At 44.9% G+C, this 16,577-nt stretch overlaps 1 protein-coding gene across 1 annotated transcript in view; it reads right to left on the reverse strand.

Annotated features, from left to right (window-relative positions):
• Positions 1-13,060, reverse strand: part of SLC7A5 (solute carrier family 7 member 5) — a 37,431-nt gene extending 24,371 nt beyond the window's left edge. Inside the window, exon 1 of the mRNA XM_062586862.1 lies at positions 12,469-13,060. Coding sequence (XP_062442846.1) covers positions 12,469-13,060 — 592 coding nt within the window. The remainder of the gene's footprint in view (positions 1-12,468) is intronic.
• Positions 13,061-16,577: the final 3,517 nt, after the last annotated feature.

Genomic DNA, 16,577 nt, shown 5'->3' on the forward strand with positions numbered 1-16,577 from the left:
ATGGCCGAATGTCACACACCGAGCGAAGGTGCCCCACGGCTGCACTCGTTGCCTTCTTCCTCCTCTCCCCCAGGCTAAGCCACCCTTCGTTCTTGCGCTTTGCCAGCGCAGCAGCTGGCAACGCTGGCTGCCCATCACCGGCCCCCGGAGCCAGCCAGTCACTGAGCAGCCCGGGGAGGAGTGGACCTCAAACTTTTTCTCTTTAGGCTTTTCCCTGTGGGCTCTGATCCTTTCTCACTCAGGTTGCAGCTTGTATTTTTACTCTGCAGGAGCTGGGCAAGTTTTTCTAAACCTGGCAGAGGACAGAGCTAGGCAATCAGGGCTGCTCCATGCTCTGGGATACATTAGAACAAAATCCAGTTGCTGCATTCCTGCGTGTGCTTGTCACCTGTTTCCTTTTCACGCTGGCCTCTGTACTTGTCGCAAAGACTTACTCCCACATCCTGTTGCTCGTCTTTGCAGGACCCTGCTGATGCCATGAGAGCCAAACGCTGCTCCGCAGAACTTTGGCTTGGACCCAAATCACCCTCTGCCTTCCACCTTAGGGTTAGGGTGTGTGGGGGCCAACTGTGTCTATATTGGCCTCCCTTAGCAGCAAAGTTAGAAAGGGCCAAAGGCAGCAGGGTCCTATGAAGCAAGATTACCTCCTAACTACAGACCCATGCCCAACTCACTGTACAGTCGATTGAAGGTACCTGTGCACGCGAAGGATATAGACAGCAGCATCATGCACTCATGAGCCCACCTCCAGTCCGAGGCGGCTGTAGGTGAGCAGGCTGCAGCGTCTGCCGCAGCTTTCTACACCTCAGCTGAGTCGAGCAGCCACACAGGTTCCGGACTGGACCTGCTCACACCGAATTAGCTCCAAGCAAAGGTACTTTCCAGTATTCTCACACCCTGCCTAGAGCAGCAAGGACAAACGTGGAACCAGCACAATAAACTGCAAATTGATAAATAAAACCACGGGAGAAGGAAGAATGAATATTTTGATATTTAAGGAGATCTTATGGGTTCATTCCAGCCCTGAGTCCTGTCTTGCCCTTGAGAAAGCAATTGCATTCACTAAAAACTTCAAGAAAACATAGCTTAGCCCACGCTAGAGCTGGGAATAGCTTTCCTGGAACACGCGAACATGGACATGCTCGGATGCACTCACGGACTGACTCTCTAGGGGTGCCAGTATCTGGGTCTGACAGCAACAGTTACACTTAAAGTTACTGCTTGAGTGAGCAGCACGGAGCGACGGGACTTCCTGGTGACTCAGAGCACATGCAGGCAAGAAGGGATACGAATTGCATCATTCATTCACACGCACAGTCTGCTATAGCCACAGCACAGCAGCAATATGCACGTGGCCGAGAAGATTAAAGTGTCTGTGTAGCGCTCCGCTAAGGGCTGCGGAGAAAGCTTGCAGGGGATCTTCGGGCAGCGAAGAGCAAAGCCAGTCCCAGTGCAGCAGACTGCCTGCCTCCAAACACGGTGCTCGTCACTGCCTGCTTTCGGGATCGTTGGCTTTTCTTTCTCTGGAAAACGTCTAGGATCTGGGGTCATTTGAATACAAGAGAGTTTAAAGTTTGGAGAAAAGAAAGAGTTGCAAACCTTCACAAGGAAAAGTATGTGATCCAAGAGCACCTACAGAAATGAAAAATAGAAGTTTTTTTAAAAAAATCCCCAATCCACTGTTTCCAGTAACACATGCTTCAAGCCCATTTGGCACTTTTGAGAAGTCCTGAGCATTCGCAGTTGGTAAGACTGAACTGACCCAGAGCACTCCTAACCGGGAAGGGTACGCAGCTCCGGCAGTCGCGAGCTCTCGCGCCCGGCAGAGCCTGTGCTACACTTTGGTAGACCTGCTTCAGCACGGAGGAAAGCGAACGATGAGGAGCAGCCCTCACCCTAGCGAGCTGACAAACCTGTTACGCCGCCTTCCCCAAATTTAACCCCTCCACCGAACGCTGTTCAAGGGAGATATGCCACCTTTCGCCGAAAAGATACCCCACGCCCTGACTTGGAGGCCCTTCAGGACCTCAGAGCCGATCAGCGCTATCGCCAGCTCGCAGAGTCACAGCTAGGAGAGGCGCTCTGCCGCCCTGCAGCGCGAGAGCACCAAGGATCTGCCTCCAACCAATACGCCAAGAGACGTTCCGCAGACGCACGGGGAGGAGAAATTATTAAAATAGTTAGCAAGGTCGCCTTACAGTACGTCTACACTACCGGGGAGGAGAGGGGAAGAGAAGGAAACGTGTCTGAACTCTCACTAAGCACGTCTTACAGCTCATCTATTAAAAACACCTCTGGTGAATACTAACAGGGAGGAGGCAGAGGGAATAGAGGATCCAGGATTCACTTCGACCAGCAATTATGCTAAAAATAAAACTCTCCCTGTTTACAGAGGGATATTTAAAGGATGAGCTAACACATCTAAAAGCACACTTTTCCCGTTAATGAAGACGGGCCTTAGAGGTGTACCATTTGCATTCTCTTCCCCATTTAGGCAGTCTGTTTCTGTGACAATAGCTTGTTCTGCCTCCACATTAAATACTGAGTTATTTAGGGTCATTTTTCATGTTCCGGTTCTGGTAAGAAGTCTGCTGGTTGGACTGCAGAGACAGCAACGGTGTACATAAAAGGCAAAAGCTTCTACACAGCCTAAAACTGAAGAGCAATAGAAGCTCCTGTACTCAACGCTTTAAAAATATAGCAGTGCCAGATAAACAAGCTTTGTCAAAATAACAAAACCCTTAGGGTCAAAGCCTCTGAATAGGGCTGAGCTCTTCTTCCATGCCACTTGTGATTCGAGTCCTTCAAGTCACCACTTCTGTGCTTTGCCCTCCCCACCATGTAATAATATTTGTCCTTCCTAAAGGACGGTGAAGTTACTACATTTAAATCCTTTGAACATAGGAAGGGCTAAGGAAAACAGTCTTGCCAAACAGAAAGAATCCTACAGACACTGAGATAAAAAGACAGACCAACTACTATTTTTTCAAGTAAAACTCCAAGACAAATTCCAGCAGTTGTTCAACTTCTCAGGAGACCACAGAAATAGGGTTTCTTAAAGTATGAAGTTTTATTCCTTTGATCTGAGATGCAATCCATGTGAAGCAGAGCCGAGAGACTCCTGGCATCATCGCATTCACCTCAAACGAACCGCTTCACATAAGCAAAGGGGGAAAGCTTCACAGTCTCAGCTCTAATATAAATCAGGGATGACTCAGTGCACGGGAAGATCAGACTGTGCCGCCCCGCTTTCTATACCACCTTTCCTAAAGCTGCGGCTGCTGGCCATCGTCAGAAACCAGATACGCAGTGAGGCAGACCTCTAACGTGACCCATCGCGGCTGTTCTGCCTCAGGAGTGATTCTAGGAAAAGGAATTCTAGCACAACCGGAGCAACGCCGTCTGACCCGTCAGCTCCTCTCCACAGGCTTTAGATAACTGGGGTAACAGGAGCCACAAAGTTGTAGAGATCTCAAATGCAAAAGACATTGCTTAATGCTAATTCTCCCCACCATTTCTGGCAGAAGCAGGAAAGATGCTCACTGGTATTACACTGCCGTCAAGAGAGCAGGCTCACAAGGCACCAGGCACTCCTCCATCTCTTCTGGAGACTGCTTGTGTGAAATAGCCTGCCTGAACATGAGCTTCGGCCCAAGGCACTCAAGCCACCCCTAAGAGCAGAAGGTAACCTCACCTGATAGCCAGAGGCTTTCAAAGAGAAGTTTGTCCTTGTGAAGCCAGCAGCAGGTCTCGCTTCAACTATTCACTCTGTCCCAGAGGTTCCAGCTGGCTTCAGGCAAGTCACTTAATCTGCTCTGTCGGCACTCACCTGTACAGTAGGGCAATTTCCCCATTACATAGGTATGAACAAAGGATAAATTGACTAATAAAATATAGGACTCTGAACCTTTCCCCCTCAAAGCTCCCAAATTATGTGCATATTCCTTCGAGCTGCCTGATCTCAAGTTCCAAGATCCCAAACGTGACTGCTAGATAACAGTCAGAATAATCCCTTCAAAGCAGGCATAGAACTAGACCCTGACAATCTCCACAAAAAATAAGCCCAGGACGAACAAACCGTGCGTAATAACAGTTCCTGCGTCTGCAATGCAAAGGATGCAGTAAAGCTGCCCTGTGGGCATGTGGTTCTGCCCAAAGCAAACAGTATATGAAAGGAGCCCTAATACAGGTAAACCAGGGCTTGGCATTTATGATGCAACGGTCTTGGCAATCACCCTTTAAAAAAGGCAGGGCTGTAGCTTGCTGGAGGTAATGGAAGGTGGCCAGGGATCAGAGATGGAGTAAAGGCAGTGCTCAGAGAGGTTCTTTATAAAATAAAATAAAATAAAATAAAAGCAAACAAGTAGCCAGTCCACAGCTGTGTTCAGTCAGCCCCATTCACAGGGAAAAAAGGAACAGATTCAATTCCAGCAGCACGCATAACCTGCTGATGGGGAGATGGGAGTTTGCTCAATACCTGCCCAAGATCTTCAGCAGCCTCCCATGCAAAATGTTTCTGAAACGGGTGCAGTAATTCTCAAGGTATGGCCACTGCTGCCTTCATGCTGTGCATGAAGTTACACACTTCCCTGGGGAGCCTTGTACAATTTCTCTTTTGTCCTCTGCATCACCTCCTGCAGTGCTTCCTATATAATCCTATATCCACCTATATAATGAGGATAAATGTGTGTATGTAGCTTGCTTTGAATAAGTAAACTCAATTAACTTATTGCAGGTTACTCAAGGATTTCTACTCCTGACGTTACAAGACCAGAATGAAAATGCCTATAGGGCAGGGAACTCGTGGAATACGTCGTCCTGGGAAAGGAAGGAGGAGAATAATGGGAAACTTTCTACTCCCACTTCTGCACAAGGAAAATGGAGATTGTAACACTGTCTGCACACAGGGGATGAATCCAGCAATGATTCTGGTTTGTAACTTGCACACTTGCAAAGCAGTTAGTCCTTACTACCATAACCTGATACCTCCATTTACCACTGTCACAGGATGATGTTGCTTTTCTCCTCACAGCTAATCACATAATAGTTCCCAGCTCCTTTCTATTGTTGCACTCTATAGCAAAGGCTGCTCCTGCCACTCTCCATGAAGTGCTGGTGGTGGCCAAGGACAGGTTTCTCTACTAGTAAAAATGGTGCAACCAGGTTTCTAACAGAGGTAAGATGAGCTGAGCCCATGGCAGCAAGAAACAAACCACGGGCATGACAGCAGCACATAGCACAGAGACAAAACGGTCTGTATGCTCTAAAGAGAACACACTGCCTGGAGAAAACTGCTGTCTAAGCCAGGAAGAGGTATGTTGAAAGTAAGAGTTATTCCACGTGGCACTAACGAGGAAGTATACTATGTACTATACTACGTACAGCAGTTTAAACCACAGGGGAATCAAAGCCTTAACTATTTACAAAGGCAAAAAAATACATATTCAAGTTGCTGGGGTGTCACACTGCCTCCCAGTGTCACACTGCCTCAGGTGTCTATTTTTAGTAGTACTATCTGAAATGAGACATATATACAGGGACATACATACAGGGACGTGCACAGAAAATCATCAGGGTAGCTCCAACATGACAAGTACTATCTGACTGAGAAGCTGTGCACTGCAATGTAGTAAAGAGGAAGCCAGAAAGTGAAACCTCTGCAGTTATTTCTTCAAAGGGCAAGTCTCCGGAGAATCCTAACGTGGAAACCAGAATAGCTTCTGCAGCCAGCCAGTAGGAAGGAAGCACCTTGTGGCAGATGAGACCACTGGAAAGGAGTAATGTGTCTGTCACCATTAAAAATTACAATAATGCCAGCAAAAATACCTGGCAGCAGTTTACACCTTCCTTCTTATTTTTCTTCCCAAAACAGCAGTGCTGAGATACTAGGGGACAGATCCATCAACAGCAGGCAGGTGGAAGGAGAAGGCAAAGGCTGTTCTGCAGCTGCAGTTTGAGTGGATGGATCCTTTCCAGAACGATTCTCTAACCCCTGACAGAGACCACAAACTCTGGGTGTCTCTAGTTAAGGGGTAGCTTCGGCCAAAAAAGGAAATACCGGGGAGAATGGGGGGGGATCAAAGGGGGGTTATACTGGGCTGTACTCGACCGCTTTTAAGTATTAAAGTAATGAAAAATAAGGAAAAGTGGTACCTATATACCGGAGAGAGAAAGAAGAGGGTTAACAGCGGGAAATGGGTGACAACGACCGTCTCCAAACCAGATGGGAAGGAATGGGAGAACAACCACCAGCCTGGGAAAAAGAATGCTTCTCATTTCAATTCACGCTGCACAGCGCCAGTAAGAGCAGAGCTGCAAAGCTCACTGCTGTCACAGCTCCATCTCTCAGCTGGCTTTCAATCTCGGGAAGCCACTGGCGCTGAAACACGCTTGGAGCCGGGACCCAGACAAGTTAGCTCAAAAGAGGATAATTCTAACATTTTGTTAGGTAGCACAGCCCCACATAAGCATCCAACCCTCAAACTTCCAGAATTCTGGAATTATTTACATGCTCATTATTGGAAGAGCAGGTCTGAATAGAGTTAAGAAATATGCCCAGAGCTAGATGGAATTTTATCCCAAATTGAATTCTTCCTAGTTTTCCCACCACCTTTGAGATATACCTGTTATCTTCTCAGTGATACTACTTTTGCAGCCAGACGTTTGACTGCTTATTGCATCAGTGGTCCACAATTTCTCATTTTTAGCACAAACCCACAGGAAGGTGTCTGCACTTCAGCACCAAGTGATAAATTCTGGGTCATGAACTTAATGAAGAATTGCAGGCAGGTTTTAGCCTGAATCATGCTACTCAAACTGTGCAGAGGGTCAGAATTCAGTTCTCTATGCTGGCTGGCAAGAAACTTTCTGATCCCTTGCATCTGATCTATTGATGACATCTGACATTTGGATCATTAAGACTCTTGGAATATTTAAGACACTTAGTGATGTTGCTTTAAATTAGACTGTTCATGGTGAGTTTCTCTAAGAAAGCCTTCCCAATTTGTTCATGTCAGAAAAGCAAGACTCTGAAGGATCTCAGTAGTAATGTAAATCATTCAAATACAATAAAATTTAATGGGACATTTGTTGTGGGAGCCAAAAGAGAAGTGCCAAGAAATGCAGTAGTTACATGCTGCGTTACAAGAGTCCTCCAAACTTTTATCCATTTCAGGAGAGCCCTGCTAGCGTCAGCAGCTATTTTCATTAACGCTACTCTCTCTAATTAATTGCGGATTTAAAAAAGCAATTTCAATCTTGTAACCTTAACTATACAGCAGGGATTCTACACCCCCTCCCTTCCATCCTGATCAAACAAGTGCATATTTACAGATACAGCTTAGTCATTTAATCTACCTTCCTGAGAGGGGGAAAAAAAAAACTTCAAAGCTTCACATCCTGCTTGCCATGGCAGATTAATTCCAAGCATCATTGCCACAGCATAAACCCATCTTAAACAGACAAGTATAAGATGTAGTCTCTTTTTGTCTACCAGCTAATACTTGATGAGTTCAAAACCTACCCATAGCTCACTTTAAATCTGACAGTTTGGCTGTTTGACCAGCTATTTAAAGTAGAACATCAGTACCAGATAAAGACGTTCCTGTTTTCAACATGTACAGTTTCTAGTTGAAATGCTGCCACTAAACATTCACTTAAGGACTATGGCTATAATCTGGCAAGCAGTCAAGGCATGTATTTACACACTTTTGCCAAACCCTGCATTCGATACCATTCTCCTTCTTTAACTCACAATGTACTCAGGGCAGTGGCAGCCATTTATGCTTCTGTATCACATGTGCTGTTTGATATGACTCAACTCTGTGCTCATTGCTACCAAGTCTTCCACTGTTAATCCATCCATAACAAAAAAGACAAACATGTGAACACTTAACTGGAATTCCATGCTTGTAGGAGGAGTGCAAAAAATATTATTTCAGGAGCAACAATAAAGTCTAAAGAAATCTGCAAGAAGATTAATATAACATAGCTTTGGCAGTAGCAGATTATTGCTGCAGTAATAAAGGCGTTATTACTGCTAGATTAGCATATATAATTAACAAGTGAGAGAAAGCTTCAAAAGCTAACCATCATATCACTGACTGGACATTAAAGATCAAGAGTAAGTTTATATGTAACCTGCAGAGTTCCTCCATCTTCTGTGGAATAGATTATATAGTCAAAATATATTTAAGGGCAATTCATAGAATAAGCTGACATGCAGCATACTGAGGGTATAGCAGGTTGTGCAGATAAGAATGTGGTTGTGGGAAGAATAGTACAAACTGTGAAACACCAAGCATGAACTCGCTCAGGTCTGGAAGGAGTGTTATCTCCTGTTCCCCTTTTCCACAGGGAATGTTCTCTACTATGTTCAAAGACTTCTCACATGAAGGAAATCTGCAAATTAAAAGGTAGAAATAGTAAGTTTACGTTATCTTTAACGCAGTTATTTCAAAACTGCCCATCCCTGAGCCATCTCCAGAGCATACATTGTAAATGAGGTTGAGGTCCAAATTTTTTTGTTCCAATGTATCAATTCAAATCCAAGAAATTTAACACAAACTGGCCATAAAAGAGAATCTGACCCATTGGTACTACATCACAGGTGCGCTTTTAATCGGATACTGTTCCACGGCATTATTCAGGTCATTACCTGGACATTGCCTATTCAACAGGAAAAAAGACAGGACTGAACAGTTTTATACAACCCTACTTCTGCTACATCAATAAGCTGGTCCTGCAACGTGCATAAGCAACACGATCTTTCAAAAATACACTTGCTACCTGAATGTTCTGTTAGGAAGCATGCATGTTTTTTAAATCAATTGAAAGTTTCCCTGATTTATTTTGACTTTTACACAAAACAGAACAAAACATACTAGTATGTCAGAAGTGCAGCACAAATGTATGTTCCCACTGTGACTTCTTTCTCAAGATAAGAAGAAAATAACCAACAACTACTGTAACAGATTCTCATTTACTTACATAGCATCAAATGTGCAACCAAGATCTGAAGTACAGAATCCTTAACTAGATTAATTCTTTATCATGTAGAATACTGATACTACAATGTAGAGGCATGAAATACAGAGATTTAACATGTATTGATTGTCCCTCCATCCTCTATAAATGGGGGAAAACTTGGTTTAAATAAGATCATATTGGAGGGGATTCAAATGACTGCTAGGTTTTCATGCGTATCCACAAATTCTCGGTTTCATGAACTTTAACTTCTTCTCTTTAAAAATGCTTACAGACCAGGTAAACTTTGTTTTTGCTGTCCCACAGCATTTGCTTTTATTGTTTATCAATCCTAAAAGTATCAGACATCCCGTCATACAGAGGAAATAGTAATATGCAGTTTATGAGAACAATAAATTAGTTCAATACAATACAAAGAGATCCTTACCTACATAACTGACAACCTGCGAACTCTTAAACCAAACTACCTGCAAATTCTTACAACTAGGGAGCACTAGCTGATTCACCGTGAACATAAAAATAAGTTACATTCATGATGAACAGCTTGACCTGTCTTGCTATAGAAGAATTCTTTGTAATGAATTCTCTCACACGTTAATTTGGCAACTTTAATAAGCATTCGTGTTATCTTATGGAAGAAGTCAGGAATATCAGCTGTCTGTAAATCACGATCTTGATTACAGATTGTAATTAAACTGTATTTACCACTCACCTTGTTTTTGTTACCATCTTAAAAGGAACAAAATTCCCTATTCCAAGTATTTTTTAATACTCTTTCTTTCAAGAGTATGATTTACTATATTACCTTAATGCCTAGGAATTCTGTTTCTGTATTTCATGGTGGCAGATACTGAACAACACGTAATTTATTCAACTGTTTGACACCAGTAATGTTCCAAGTGGAAATGTGTAACTTAGTATTTCTCTTCTTACCAGAAACCGAACAGCCAATTCCACTTGATGTTGAAATACAAACTTTGCAAAGAATACAGCTGGTACTGTTCTATATGGCTGAGCTCTGGCTATATAGTCAGTCATTGGTATTCCAATACGGGGTCCCAAATTCCCTTATTGCTTCCCAAATCATTCAACCTCTCTTTGAGGTAACTTGTTAAGATATGCTCTAGAGCATATGCCCAAACAAGCAATTTTTCCTACCCTAGAACTCTTGAAAAATATTCTCCCCAAGTAGCGGTGTATTTGGAACAACCATCTAACAAAACTGCTTGTTAGTCCATAGAAGTTTTGTGTGACTAGTGAAGTCCTCGGACCAGATTTACTTCATTTGCTGTTCCTACTTCATGATGCGGTTTTGGCACCAGACAGTAGAAAAGCTAACACCAAAAATCAAAGTTACAGCAAACTAACTTGCTGAACGCAATGTATGACGAACTAACCTTTTAAAACATGAGAGACAAACAAAAATTTAACTCAAAGCATAAACAAAATAGTAGCCAGCGGGCGAGAGTAAAGTTTAAAGAAGAAACACATGGAAATGACACGGATTTGTAGACTAGCAACGCTTTCCTTGAGCATTTCAAGGTAAACATTCAAGAATAAATTCTGCTCCGGGAAAAGTACTAATTGCTAGCATAAGAAAGTTGGAGACACTAATATTACTCACTGGGAAGCAAAAGCAGGCAGGAGACCTGGCGTCAAGAAGTCTCACGCTGTAATCCACCCTGCCCCTGAACAGATCTTGCAACGGACAAGTCTACTTTGCCCTTGTATTTGTTTTCTGATCTGTAAAATGGGAACAGAGACACCTAATGACAAGTATTTTGGGAAAGTTCTTGCAGATGAAAAGTTAATTACTATTCTTACAAATACATTCTGAAAGATTTTGTCAACTACATTACATTCTTGCACAGCAAAACTTTGATATAAGACAATAAAAATGTTCATCATCTCGCTAATTCTGTCAGCTTGTCAGCAAATAAATAATAATACGCACTATACGCACATATGCCCCTCTTCTCTCTGCCATTGAAGACACCACATTGCAAACTAGCAACAAAGCTATAAAAGCAGATTTTCGGCAACATTTTCTCTGTTTTCTCCAAGAAAACAGTCTGCAGAACTATTTTCTAATCTTGCTACATCCTTCTTAGTTGGGGGACTATACATCTGTAATACAGGAAAACTACATTCCACTTTGTTAAAAACACAGATGGAAAATCTATATGACTGCCTACTGCTTTGACTTTTCTAAAATTGTATCTGGGGGATAAGTTTAACATCCAAAGAAAGCACAGTTTACTGCCTTGCTTGTTATTTGGTTATTAGATTTGCTAGCTAGTCATATAACATATCTAAGCAAGACTTAGTTTGTGCATGTAGAAATTTACAGGGAATATCTCATCCCACAATGACCATATGATGCAACTTTTGAATGCCGGTGATCCCCACGTGGTGAAGGGATCTAATAAAATCTCCATTTAGATAGCCCAAATAAGCAGACTTCTCTTCATAACCACAAAACAAAGGAAAAAAAATCATCCGATTACTACTTCAGGCCCCAAATAAATGCTTAATAAAGCCCTTACAAAAAAATATATTCTCTCCCAAATACACATCTTCATGATGTGACACAACTACCAGTTTAACACAGCAAAACTCAGTGTGACTGAAACAAAACAAACGGGAAATGATGAAAGAAAGGCAGAAAATGACCCTGGATTTAAAGAATATAGAATTTGGCTGGGGTGACGAGGAGGAACAGGAAATGAGGCTCCCCTGGCAAAACTACAGACTTCAGAATACCGGAGACGAGGAGAACCGCAGCAGGAGAGGGCGATTTGGCTGTGAAGGCAGACATCAGCAGCCTCAAATTCATCACAGCACAACTCAGCTTCTCTGTGAGCCTGCTCCTCACGAGAAATAACTCCCACCAGCAACAACAGGTTGCTCTCACGGTGACAACGCGAACACAGCTGGTAAATAGCTCATCTCAAAAATGGTGCTGAAAACAGCTAAGCACTGCAGCACAGGCCCCATTCAGCACCAGCTGCTCATGACAGATAAATTTCTCCATAGACTGTTATTGTAACCTATATTGTAATCTATTGTAATCTATGCAGAAGCGCCCAACCCAGTCGGCATGGTGCCGCAGCACAGCACCATTACGAAGGGATTATACCCTCCCTGACACGTTGTGGCCTGAGACCACGAGAAATCTCATCCCAACACATAAACAAAACGCAGCTTGCACTGAATCACTCACTGAGTTTCCACGAAGCGCGTGCAGATGTTCACTAGCCCGTAACTGGGAGTCTGGGCAGTTTCTGCAGCAATTTATTTAGCATATGGCTAAATGGCCACTCCGCATGGCATAGGGGGCCATGCCTCCTCCTCGTGATGCTCAAAATGACCCAACCCCAGTGCCGGGAGATGCATGCTCGCAAAGTACGCTGCAAAACGAGGGAACGGGGCTAAAGGCAGCAAGGCTCTGGGGGAGGGTGCAGGGTCCCTGCGGGTACTTACGGACGCAGAGGCAGGCCACCAGCTTGGCGGCCTCGTCGGGCACCGGGCAGGTGGGGAAGATGGGCTTGAGCAGGTAGGTGGCGAAGACCAGGGCCACGATGTACTGCGAGGAGGGCCGGATGATGAGCAGCTCTATCCAGAGCTTGAGGAAGGCGGGCAGCGAGCCGTACACCTCCAGCATGTAGGCATAGTCCCCGCCGGACTTGGTGATGGTGGTGCCCAGCTCGGCGTAGCACAGCGCGCCCACGATGGAGAAGGCCCCGCAGACGGCCCACACCACCAGCGAGAGCCCCGGCGAGCCGGCCTGCCGCAGCACGCCCGTGGGGGTCACGAAGATGCCCGAGCCGATGATGGTGCCCACGATGATGGCCACGCCGTTGAGCAGCGTGATGGAGCGCTGCAGGGCCACCCCCTCGTCGGCGGCGGCGGCGGCGCAGGGCGAGGGCGGCCGGGCGCAGCCGTTCTCCTGCGCCCCGCCGCCGCCCGCCACCGGCTCCAGCATCTTCTCCATCGCCTGCTTCTCCTCCTCCTGCGCCAGCGAGGAGGCGGAGGAGCCCGCCGAGCTCCTCTTCTTCACCGCGCTGCCCGACATGGTGGCTCGGCGGCGCGGGGCGGCGGAGCCGCGGAGCGGGGCGCGGGGCGCGGGGCCGGCGCTGCACTGCGCTCCGCAGCCACCATGCGGCCGACCCTTTCGTTCCGCAGGCGCCGCCCGCCGGGGGCGGGGGGGAGGAGAGGGAGGAGAGGGAGGAGAGGGAGGAGGAGGAGGAGGAAGGAGGAGGAAGGAGTCGGGTGCGCAGCGCAGCCGCCTGCCCTGCGGAGAGATCCGCCGCGAAGCCCGAACCCCTCCCCGTTCAGCAAAACGGCAGCATCCCCTAATCCCCCCCCCCACCTCCCCGCCCCTCCAAGCCCCATCGTGTTTTAACGCATTTTCCGTACTCTTCCACGAGGCGTATGCACGCGAGCACGGCCGAGGTCCGGGTGCTGCACCGGCACCGCAGAAACCGGCCTGTCGTTTCTTACAGCAGCAAAGATACTGGCCGTGCGGAGCGCCAAGCCTGCACGCGCGGGGGCAAAGCAAGCGGCTCCCACCACACCGTCGCAAGCAACGCGTGCCATTGGCATCCCAGCAGGCTTGTTCGGCTACTTCGCCACGGTGCCTAAAGGAGCCAAATTTTTAACAAATGGAGGCTCCCCGCATCATCGCGGGACAGGAGACGAGTTCAGAGGCCCAAGGCCGGGTTCTCAGGGACGAGGGCTCTTGTCAAGGGCAGGAATCGGTACCTCTGAGGAGCTGCATCGCTGCGGGTGACTTGCCGAGCAGCACAGAGGAAGTCGTGCCCCAGCTCCAAAATCCAAGGCCAGCAGCATCCTTCCGCCCTGCACTCTCCTCCTCCTCGGAGGTTTCAGACATGCTTCAGTGCGGGCACTAAGGTCGGAGGTTTTCTGCAAGATACCTCTCAGAAACGTGAGATCTGTGTCTTTGGGGAAAAAAAACGTAACATTTTTAGCAACATTTTCAAGTACCTCGCGCAGGTATTTGGCCTTGTGAATCACTTACAACCCTGCCTCTGCGTAACGGGTGAAACTCGGGGCTCCTGCGGCAGCTCGGAGAGCTCCTATCGGAACCTGACACCTAGTGGTCGTTAGTCACAGCGAGCCAAAGACAGGAGAGAGCAACCACCACTTCTCAAGCTATTTAAGCATCCCTATTTATAAAGCAAGTTCAGGCAAAAGTTACCTTTGCAGCAAGCATATTCCTTGATTATCTTAACTAGGACAGCTATACCCTGCAATCGTTCATGCAATATAAAGTGGATCCAATTTGCAGAGTACGGAATGAAATACCTTTCTTTAAAAGAGAAGGGCGGATTCTTCAAAGACCACTACTGTTTGGGATGCCTCAGGTTAGAGCATACAGCCAGCGACAACCCCAGATTCCAGAGAAAGGACAGCTGGTGCTTTCTGAAAAACCAGCCCAGGAAACGCGACCATGAAACCTTCACTAACATTTATGTTTCAAAATGTAGATGTTAAAGATCATTTCCTTTCATCACCATTAAATTTAATTCTTACTCTAGGTGTCTAGAGTTCTTTTCTTGCACTTAGTTTTGTCTTTGCTCTTTTTGTTGCTAGATAATACCAGATTATTTACAGTTTAGGAAACAAAGCTTCGAGATAAATGCACCAGACAAACTTTCTCTCTAGCTTTCAGACAGAAAAGGGATCCTGAATAGACTGAAAAGACTATAAAAATTAAAGTAAAAACTAACAGCAAAATACTGTGGAAAATATCACATATCATTTCTGAAAATCTCACCTCTCATTAAACTTAAAATTGATCTGCTGCCTGTTAAGTAAACAGATTTCTATTTCACTTACAGTTAGTCAAATTGTGCAAGCACTGGGAAAAAAGCTTAACAGTTTCATTTCTTTACATTACGTTTTGCACATTCTGCATTTCTCTGAACTCCCCAGTTGTCACGATGGTAGCTGCTTTGCTGTGAAGACCTACCATCCAAAAACCCCCTTTCCAGCCTACTAACTTAACATCGTAATTTATTTTTCAAAGTAAGATTTACTTTGTTTTGTTACTTCATCTCATACCATCTCCTAGGCAAAACATTCATGGGACTCTAAAATTAGGAACGCCCAGGTATCTGCAATATTCACATGACTGTCCCAGCAGGTTTACGTGTGCGTGAACTCTGCTATCTCAGCATTCAGAGTGCAACTATGCACCAGGTATTTTCAGAGGAACGCTCAAAGTTAGATGCACAGTTGTGTGAACAGCCATTTATCAACGCATTTACTTCACCAACACTCTAGACTCTAAGTTCTTACCTTAATGCAAACAAATTAACTGTTTAACAACTGGCATTTTAGTCCTGATTTTACATCTAGTTCACAGAAATTTCCATCAATTTCTACATGGACGGAACCAGATTGCTCTCTTCTCCCTACGTCCAATTCTGCTGAAGGAAATTTCCTAATAGACTAGCACCAAGAATTGCCAGACTTCAGCCTCAGATTTTACACCGTTTTCACTTGAAAAATCACCACCTCAAGAATCAGCTGAGTAATAGCACAACAGCTACTGAATAGTCATATTTAAAGTTAACTGCATGTTTGACTCTCACAAATTAATCAGAGTTAATTCTGCAACTGTTTCTCCTTCTGTGTTACTGAGAGAACATCTACTTCGCAGTCATGGAGTTAGGGTGTCTTAGAATAGTGCTTTATATCTTCAAAGCACTTCACAAATGCTAAGTATTATTATCGGTTCTGACCGTGAACATTAACTCTCTTCAGGTCCCCAAGTTATTCTGCAGAATCTTTGAAGACGATTTGATTATACAATCAGTTCTCCATATGCTAATACTCAGGCACTTCAACTTTGTCACATCAAAAAGAAAGACAAAGAATTATTTGTCAGAAAGACAAATAATTACCAATATCAGAAGTAAATTGGCCATTTGTTAGAAGTAATGTGTACGTTCTTAACCATTTATCAGGAGAGCTCCCTTGATCAAAATAAGACAGCCTACTGGAACCAAATAAGCTGGATCTTTAGCAAACACCTTGGCTATATTAATACAGAACTTACAAGCTCCTCTGCTGGGTAAAGTAGAAGTGGCTTCTGGAACCCTTAAACAGTAATAGTAGAGGTGGCCTCAGCCTCAGTCTGTGCTTTCTTCACGTCAAATTCGCTTGCCTACCACAAATGGTACTGAACAGTACAATTTGGAAGGCCTTATACAAAAGTAGAGCAAACAATTATTTTTATGGAGGAATTCCTTAACCAGGAATATAATCTCCTACTTTTCCATCAAAAGAAGCAGAAACCTGTTTGAACAAATTCAGCTTAGCATACCATAACTGCATGATCTCTAGACCTTACTTGTGGCTAGCAGCGAGACACAACAGCAGAATTTGTTTCATCTGTAGCCAATTTTTTATTGGTAAAAGTAATTTCTTATTTTATTCAAAGCTTTTTAAGGTAATTTGGTAAGATTCTTGTAGCCATAAGAACAACAAAAGCACTGCAGAACCACTAAATGTGAAGCTCAAGTGCAAGTTACACCACACATTAATTTGCTCAGTTTTCTCAG

This window comes from Rhea pennata, chromosome 13 (genome assembly GCF_028389875.1).
Source record: "Rhea pennata isolate bPtePen1 chromosome 13, bPtePen1.pri, whole genome shotgun sequence".
NCBI lineage: Eukaryota > Metazoa > Chordata > Aves > Rheiformes > Rheidae > Rhea > Rhea pennata.